Source organism: Nerophis ophidion, linkage group LG08, assembly GCF_033978795.1.
Source record: "Nerophis ophidion isolate RoL-2023_Sa linkage group LG08, RoL_Noph_v1.0, whole genome shotgun sequence".
NCBI lineage: Eukaryota > Metazoa > Chordata > Actinopteri > Syngnathiformes > Syngnathidae > Nerophis > Nerophis ophidion.
Window position 1 is genome coordinate 24,580,069 of NC_084618.1, and position 10,000 is coordinate 24,590,068.

The following is a 10,000-nucleotide window of genomic DNA, read 5'->3' on the forward strand; positions in this document are numbered from 1 at the left end:
GACGAACTAACCCAAATCTATATATACACATATATGTGTATGTGTATATATATATATATATATATATATATATATATATATATATATATATACATACACACACACGTATATACACACACATATATATACATACACACATACATACATACATATATACACACACACTCATATATATATATATATATATATATATATATACATACATATATATATATACAAACTCCGTTTCCATATGAGTTGGGAAATTGTGTTAGATGTAAATATAAACGAAATACAATGATTTGGAAATCATTTTCAACTCATATTCAGTTGAATATGCTACAAAGACAACATATTTGATGTTCAAACTGATAAACTTTTTTTTTTCTTCAAATAATCATTAACTTTACATTTTGATGGCAGCAACACGTGACAAAGAAGTTGGGAAAGGTGACAATAAATACTGATAAAGTTGAGGAATGCTCATCAAATACTTTTTTGGAACATCCCACTGGTGTGCAGGCTAATTGGGAACAGGTGGGTGCCATGATTGGGTATAAAAACAGCTTCCATGAAGTGCTAAGTAATTCACAAACAAGGATGGGGCGAGGGTCACCACTTTGTAAGCAAATTGTCTAACAGTTTTAGAACAACATTTCTCAACGAGCTATTGCAAGGAATTTGGGGATTTTACCATCTACGCTCCGTAAAATCATCAAAAGGTTCAGATAATCTGGAGAAATCACTGCACGTAAACGATGATATTACGGACCTTTGATCCCTCAGTCGGTACTGCATCAAAAACCGACATCAGTGTGTAAAGGAAATCACCACATGGGCTCAGGAACACTTCATAAAACCACTGTCAGTAGCTACATTGGTCGCTACATCTGTAAATGCATGTTGAAACTCTACTATGCAAAGCCAAAGCCATTTATCAACAACATCCAGAAACGCCGCCGGCTTCTCTGGGCCCGAGCTCATCTAAGATGAACTGATGCAAAGTGGAAAAGTGTTCTGTGGTCTTACGAGTCCACATTTTAATTATATTTGGAAACTGTGGACGTGGTGTCCTCCGGAACAAAGAGGAAAATAACCATCCGGATTGTTACAGGCGCAAAGTTCAAAAGCCAGCATCTGTGATGGTATAGGGGTGTATTAGTGCCTTTAATGCTGAATGGTACATACAGGTTTTAGAGCAACATATGTTGTCATCCAAGCAACGTTATGATGGACGCCCCTGCTTATTTCAGCAAAAGCTGAAATAAGCTTTTGTAACAAGCCACGTGTTACAACAGCGTGGCTTCATAGTAAAAGAGTGTGGGTACTTTCCTGGCCCGCCTGCAGTCCAGACATGTCTCCCATCAAAAATGTGTGGCGCGTTATGAAGCGTAAAATACGACAACGGAGACTCCGGACTGTTGAACGACTTAAGCTCTACTTAAAACAAGAATGGGAAAGAATTCCACTTTCAAAGCTTCAACAATTCGTTTCCTCAGTTACCAAACGTTTGAGTGTTGTTAAAAGAAAAGGTGATGAAAAAAATGTGGTGAACATGCCCTTTCCCAACTACTTTGGCGCGTGTTGCAGCCATGAAATTCTAAGTTAATTATTATTTGCAAAAAAAAATTAAGTTTATGAGTTTGACCATCAAATATCTTGTCTTTGTCATGCATTCAATTGAATATGGGTTGAAAAGGATTTGCAAATCCTTGTATTTTGTTTTTATTTACATTTAACACAATTTCCTAACTCATATGGAAACGGGGTTTGTATATATACACATATATATACACACACATATATATACAGTATATACATACAAGTATATACATATATACATACAAATATGTATAAACATATAAACATACATATATTTATATACACACATACATATATATATTTATATACATACAAATATGTATAAACATATAAACATACATATATTTATATACACACATACATATATATATATATATATACATACATACACACAAATATATACATTACATATACATATACACATACTATACATATATCCATAGACACATTTTACATTTATACATACATACATATATATATACATATATACTGTACACGTATATATGGAACAGGGTTTAGTACATGTGCCTCACAATACGAAAGTCCTGGGTTCTATCCCCGGGATCGGGGTCTTTCCCACTGGGTATTCCGGTTTCCAAAGACATGCACTGGGAGGGTAGGTTGATTGACAACACTAAATTGGCCATAGTGTGTGACTGTAAGTGTAAATGTTGTTTGTTTTTGTTGGCCCTGCAATGAGATGGCGACTTGTCCAGGGTGTACCCCGCCTTCCGCCAATGTGCAGCTCGGATAGGCTCCAGCACCCCTGCGACCCCAAGGGGGATAGGCGTTAGAATATATATATATATATATATATATATATATATATATATATATATATATATATATATATATATATATAAATGTTCAATTGACTAAATTGGCCCTAGTGTTTGAATGTGATTGTGAATGTTGTCTGTCTATCTGTGTTGGCCCTGACCACAAAAAAGGGACAAGCGGTAGAAAATGGATGGATCGATGATTAAAAAAAAATCATGAATTGATTTGGAATTGGGATGAATAAGAATCGCTATTCGGACAATAATCCTTTATCTTGTGCACCCCTAACCACTGGCTGGGCTTATCAGAGGACATATAGATACTAACTGGCTGTTCAGCTGTGCACGAATAAACAGTCATATTGGATCACTTACGTACATCTAAAATTGCATATGCAAGCCCATATCATCCAATTTTTTCATTTTTTTTGCTGATTACAGACCAATATCAATATCGGATCAGGACACCCCTATTTCTAATAATATGGTTAGAATTGTCTCTGGAAAAGCAAACTTAATAGATAAGATGCAGGTGTACCTAATGTTAGGAGGGGGTGCAAGGGAGTGTTTCTTGTTATACAATGCTGCAATTAGTTGTAACAAAAGGAAGAAGTCCTTTCCCTTAGTCAGAGGTGTCCAAAGTGCGGCACTGGCTCCATTTTTGGCCCGCAGCTAAATTTTCAACGGACCGCAAAACATTCCAAGAATACTATGAGAGGGGAAAAAAACAGAAAAAAGTGGAATAAAAAAGCCAACAGGTGAAATGTAAGGAGGAAAAGTTGCAATGTGGACTCGAATAACACAAAAGTGCCACGCAGATAAGTGTCTTTCTTTAAAATTGTCATTGCTCAAAAAAATAAAAAAATAAAATCAAAATCAATGTTGTTATGAATAATCGACCAATTAAAGGCTCTAATTGCTTTACATCAAACATTTTCAGGGAAAATAATGCATATTATGTGTTTGCTATAACAACAAGTTAAAATATTAAAACATTTCATAATTGATGGATATATTTTATGTTGATCAAGAAATTTAAGAGTTTAAATTAAAAAAAATAAAAAATCTGTATGACTTATTTTCCCACTTTTATGAGTGGGGTTCCCTTTTGGATCCCTGATAATTTTAGAGGGATTTTCTTTTTTATCTGCCATTGGAATGACTCAAAATCACTGTTGTTATTAATTATTGCCCAATTTAAGGCTTCACTTAATTCCCATCAAATATTCCACTTTGAATTTTTTGGGAGGGAAATTACAGCATATTTTAAAACTTATTTAGGAAAAAGGGTATAAAAAATAAATAAAAATAAATGTTAATTCTATCAACAAATAGATCTGAAATTGATCTATAAATTCAAGCATTTAAAAAAATTATATATGAATTGCTTTTTAACATTTTTATCACAGACCTTTCCGAGACCAAACGTGAGGGGAGACCTCAAGGTAAAAATAATTAAAATGTAAAATATGTATGTATATATATATATATATATATATATATATATATATATATATATATATATATATATATATATATATACATATGTAGGTGTGGGAAAAAAAAAATCACAAGACTACTTCATCTCTACAGATCTGTTTCATGAGGGGTTCCCTCAATCATCAGGAGATTTTAATGGAAGCATTCACATACAATGGTTTATATAGAGCACAGAGTGGGTGGGTACAAGCAGGCGTAGGGTGTGGTGATTGGCTCATGTGTTACCTAGGAGGTGTTTCCTTCTGTGGCGGCATGTTGAAATGATTTCACTGCGCTTGTTGAGGGATGATAAATCTGGATGATATATAATAAACAGTTTCTCTTTTAAGCGTAGGTTGCATCTTTTATTACCACTGTTGTAAGGTGTGCTGGATGCAAGAATTTGCCATGTTATTGAATATTCAACATTATGGTCTTTGAGGTTCCAAATGTGTTTGCTGAGTTCTGTAGAATTCTGCAAAGTCTGGTTTCTAAAGGAGGCGTTGTGATTATTCCATCTTGTTTTGAACGCTCCTTCGGTTAATCCTACGTACGTGTCGGATGTGTTAATGTCCTTGCGTATTACCTTTGCTTGGTAAACGACTGATGTCTGTAAGCACCTTCCGTTGAGAGGGCAATCAGGTTTCTTGCGACAGTTACATTCATTATTGGTTTCAGAGTCGTTTAGTCTGGGGGTAGGCAGTCCTTTTGCAATTGCTTTGTTGTGGTTTGAAATGATTTGTTGCATGTTGTTCATACAGCTGTAGCTCAATTTAATGTTGTTCTTGTTGGATATTTTTCTTAGGCTGTTGCCTTTGGGGAAGTGTTTGTCGATCAGAGTGAGGAACTTGCGGCCGATGTTGGTTGAGACGTCTTTGCTGAATGGCGGATTGTACCAGATGATGTTGTTTCGTTTTCTGCTCTTTTTTGGTTGGTTTCCTGGAGCGGGTTCATAGGTGAGGGTGAAGTTGTATCCGCTTTCATCAAGTGCTTTCTGGTACGGGGGGGTTGCTTGGTCGAATTCAGCTTTGCTGGATGACAGCATCGATAGCCTTTTATTAATTCCGGTAGGTATTCTTTTGGTGGTGGTGGGTGGGTGGTTGCTGTCATTGTGCACGTATTGGAGTGTTGTGTTGGGTTTCGTGAATGGTTGGTAGCTGTTATTTCTCAGGTTGAAAATGACGTCGAGGAAGTTGACGGTTTGCTTGTTGGCTTCAATCGTGATCCGTAGGCCGTTTTCTTTGAAGATTTGGCATATGCGCTTCTTGGTGTTCTCGCTGCTCCTTGGTGAGGCGCGGCACACTGCCAGTCCGTCATTACGGTAAATACCAAGGTTCAGGTTGAGGCTAGCAAGCTGGGAGAGGAGGAAACTCCCAACGAGTTCGCACGTTTCTGCTCCGTCAAAACTCCCCATAGTAACGTCAAACGTTGAATTGTTCTTTTTTTGCCATGGTGTACTGTTGTGGATGAGTATGGAGTTCTTTGCGTGGATGATGATGTTTCTTTCGTTGCCCGTGATTGAGTCGTAGTCCGAGGCGAAGTTTAGTGCTTGGGTCAGTAGGTCTTGCGTGATGGAAGGGTAAAATTCTTCGATGTCGAAGGAGATAAAGTTGTGTTGTTGTTTGTCTTGGATGTTGTTAAACCATTTGATTACTGCTGCTGTATTTCTCCATTGGTTGAGTGGTGTTTTGTCCTTGATTTTTGTGTTGATTCTGTCCAGGATTATTTTGCTGATTTTTCCTATTTCGGATTTAGTTGGGTTTATTAGTCGGCATGTTGGGTTATTTGCGAAGTTGGGTTTGTGGTCCTTCAATGTGATGAAGGCTTCTTTGTTGGCTGTGGTGTCCACCCTGTCCTTAATATTCAGTTCGGTTGCGATCCGCTTGTTTTCCAAGTGGATGTTCTGTAAAGTGTTGGGTTGCGCTTTTTTGTATGATTTGGTGATGCTTTTGTCCAGTAAAGAGTTATGTTCTGGTATGTCCATTCTGTAGAAGTTTGTGGTTTTATCGGCGGCTATGATGAGGTTGCTTACTTTCTTGATGCGCTCCGTGTCATTTTTCAGCTTGGTGAGGAATGGGTTGCGGGCTGGCTTAAATTTGACTGATTGTATCATTTTGAGCATGTCGTTCTCAAAGTCCTTTAATTCCTTGACTGTGGGTGGGTTCTTGGTAGATTTGAATCCGTAAGTTTCCTTTTGCGTTCCTTTTGTTTCAGGGTGGAGGAAAAAGTGTGCTTTCCACCGCATCCTTCTTAGGAAATGTTCCGTCTTTTCTATGAGTCTCAACCAACATCGGCCGCAAGTTCCTCACTCTGATCGACAAACACTTCCCCAAAGGCAACAGCCTAAGAAAAATATTCAACAAGAACAACATTAAATTGAGCTACAGCTGTATGAACAACATGCAACAAATCATTTCAAACCACAACAAAGCAATTGCAAAAGGACTGCCTACCCCCAGACTAAACGACTCTGAAACCAATAATGAATGTAACTGTCGCAAGAAACCTGATTGCCCTCTCAACGGAAGGTGCTTACAGACATCAGTCGTTTACCAAGCAAAGGTAATACGCAAGGACATTAACACATCCGACACGTACGTAGGATTAAACGAAGGAGCGTTCAAAACAAGATGGAATAATCACAACGCCTCCTTTAGAAACCAGACTTTGCAGAATTCTACAGAACTCAGCAAACACATTTGGAACCTCAAAGACCATAATGTTGAATATTCAATAACATGGCAAATTCTTGCATCCAGCACACCTTACAACAGTGGTAATAAAAGATGCAACCTATGCTTAAAAGAGAAACTGTTTATTATATATCATCCAGATTTATCATCCCTCAACAAGCGCAGTGAAATCATTTCAACATGCCGCCACAGAAGGAAACACCTCCTAGGTAACACATGAACCAATCACCACACCCTACGCCTGCTTGTACCCACCCACTCTGTGCTCTATATAAACCATTGTATGTGAATGCTTCCATTAAAATCTCCTGATGATTGAGGGAACCCCTCATGAAACAGATCTGTAGAGATGAAGTAGTCTTGTGATTTTTTTTTTTTTTCCCCCACCTACATATTGCGCTCTACCACGGTATCGAGCACTATTCTCTGGATAATCCTATCAAGACATATATATATACATATATATATATATACATATATATATATATATATATATATATATATATATATATATATATATATATATATAGATAGAACTTTATTGATTCCTTCAGGATATGTATATACACAATTTCTCTCTCACACACACACACACACACACACACACACATTTATATATATTTATATATATATATATATACACATATATATATATATATACAAATATGTATATATGTGTGTGTGTATAAAGGTGTATATATATATAAAAGTATAAGTGTGTGTATATGTATGTATATATATATATATATATATATAAGTATATATATAATACATAAATGATATACACACATATATATATGTGTGTTTAAAAAGGTGAAAATATGCATATATATATACATATATAAATGTAGAAGTGTGTGTATATGTGTATACAGAGTATATATACATACATGCACACATACACATATATATGTATGTATATATATATATATATATATATATGTGCGTTTATGTATACACATTTTTATACATATATATATATATACACACACACACATATACACGAATGTGTATACATGTATATGTATATACTGTAAATGTGTATATATGTATATACTGTAAATGTGTATATAAATGTATATGTATGTATATATATATGTATGTATATACACACATATTCACACTTATATATACATATACATCTATATATATATATATATACATACATACACACACACACACACACACATTTGTATATATGCATTAATATATCCGTGTGTATATATGTATAAAAATGTGTTTATATATGTGTGTGTTTGTATATATATATATATATATATATATATATATATATATATAATTTTTCAATGTGTGGCTGTCAGTGGAAAACGTTTGGACACCCCTGCAATAAGTCAACATTAAACATGAAAGAATGTTAAAAACATTCACACGAAGCAACATCATCTGTCACAAAAAAACTAAATAAAGTGAGTATTCCTCATGTTGTGGTTAAGTTGGGACTGGTACAAGAGTGCGTGAAGGAAAAGGGACACACGCTGGATTTTACCTGACATTTCCGCTGCAAAGTCTTGTGTGAGGAAAGATGGAGATGAGAGGAAAATACAGGCGAGGTCTAACAGGAACAGGTAAAGAAACACACCCGAAACACAAAACAATGAGAAAAATGTAATAAAACCACAATGACGGACCAAATAAAGACATTGTGCATGTTTTAAACACTGCCTGGATTAGACCAGAGCGCTTAGAGGCTTAATTCCCATCGCCACTTCTGAGCCGTGATGCTCTTTTGACTTTGAAGCCCAGACGTTTGACAGTAACGAGACACTGTTTGACAACATACGTGCCAGGGGGCTTTCATGGGCGACCCCCCTGACCCCTACAAGGTGCCAATTAACTGTGGATTACGCTTAGCTTAGGCATCAGGTCAGCGCTAATGTCGCTGCTCTTTATAAAACACAGCGGCGGCTGCACGGAAAGCCACCAAGAACTAAAGTGTCAAGGCGACGCGCTTTGAACAGAAAAAAAAACAACACTTAAAGCAAACACGCAGGGCGTAGAACTTTGGATATTATATAACCGAACAAACACGGGGAAGTGACTGAAAAGTAAAGCAAAGGACATTTTAATTCCCAAAGTCAAGTGTGGGGTCACCTTAACAGGCCTGTTCCTTCATTCCTGTCAGGAAGCACGCCTAACTTGGGGTTAAAAAGGTGGAAATTGACCCAAAACAGTACAAAAAAGACCAGCAAATAGTGCAAAAAATAATAAAAACACTGGTAGGAGCACTCACAAGTTCATCAATATATTGACTTAACAGTGCAATTATTTTCTGTTACTCTCCGCCTTGACTATAAATAGTACAATTTGTCGATAAAAGTGTTGTAAGTACACCTCTGTATAACATTATATTATCATTAACATTTAAGAAAACAAAAAAAATAAAAATATAGATCAATTTATAATAATTAATATATTTTTTTGGTCTCTAATAGAAAATATTTTAAGTTCTCAATTTGCCTAAAATAACACTTTTTTTTAATCTTTATTTGAAATACAAACATTTTATGAACGACTTGAACCATTTAATACTGAAAAATAAAGCAAAATAAACTCAATAAATAATAATACATTCCATTTAATCAGCAGCTTCAACTCAGGAGCACAATATATTAAAACACTTTAACAATAAAACATTTTGTGCTGATGTTTTTTTTATAAATCAAAATGAGGAAGTCAGGATTAATGGCTACAATAAGCACGTTTTGTAGTGCACAGCTTTTCCAAGCGGGGTTTGAAGCAAAAATACTGACAAAGCATTGTCCATATCAATTCGATATGGACAAACAAATGCAGAAAAAAGCCCATTTTGGTCACTTAAAATGAATAATTTAACCATTTTCAGTACATTTGACGTTTTTTCCATGACTGAAACAACATTTAACAGTTCAATCAATCAAGTGTCTCAAAGGGCTGCACGAGCCACAACGACATTGTTTGAGGTTGCGAGTAAGCGTAGAAACACTGTGGAAATATCACGATTAGAGGTAGACCGATATATTTTTTTTCAGGGACAATACCATGTATTAGTAGTCAAGGAGGCAGATAACAGATATTTGGAGCTGATATTCATTTGCAGTGAAAGTTATTTAAACGAGAAAAGTATTTGTCAGTAAACAATTGGAAAAAGCTGTAAGTACTTCTTTTATGAAACATTGGACCAGTAGCAACTCAATGTTTTATGCGCCGCTAATGTTGTGGTTAATTTTTGTAGAAAAAACATCAAACGCATTTATTACGTGTGTCTAAGAGGAGCATCGACCATTGCATTCCAAAATATGGGAACTCTCCTGGGGAAAATTGGTACAATTATGGCATTTCTCTACATCACAATAACTCGCCGTCTACTCAATTTTATACAATTTTATAGCAGTTTATAGATTTAACACATTGTAGGGTTTCCTTATGAGGAACTCTGAAATATTGTTAACATTTCAATAAAAACAATTC

At 35.6% G+C, this 10,000-nt stretch overlaps 1 protein-coding gene across 10 annotated transcripts in view; it reads right to left on the reverse strand.

Moving 5' to 3' along the window:
- Positions 1-10,000, reverse strand: part of fcho2 (FCH and mu domain containing endocytic adaptor 2) — a 180,751-nt gene that overhangs the window by 39,782 nt on the left and 130,969 nt on the right. For 5 of the 10 annotated variants that reach the window (XM_061908075.1, XM_061908078.1, XM_061908076.1 and 2 more), the window contains one exon: positions 8,040-8,105. The exons of the other annotated variants lie outside the window; for them this stretch is intronic. In XM_061908075.1, coding sequence (XP_061764059.1) covers positions 8,040-8,105 — 66 coding nt within the window. The remainder of the gene's footprint in view (positions 1-8,039; positions 8,106-10,000) is intronic. 10 annotated transcript variants of the gene reach the window in all.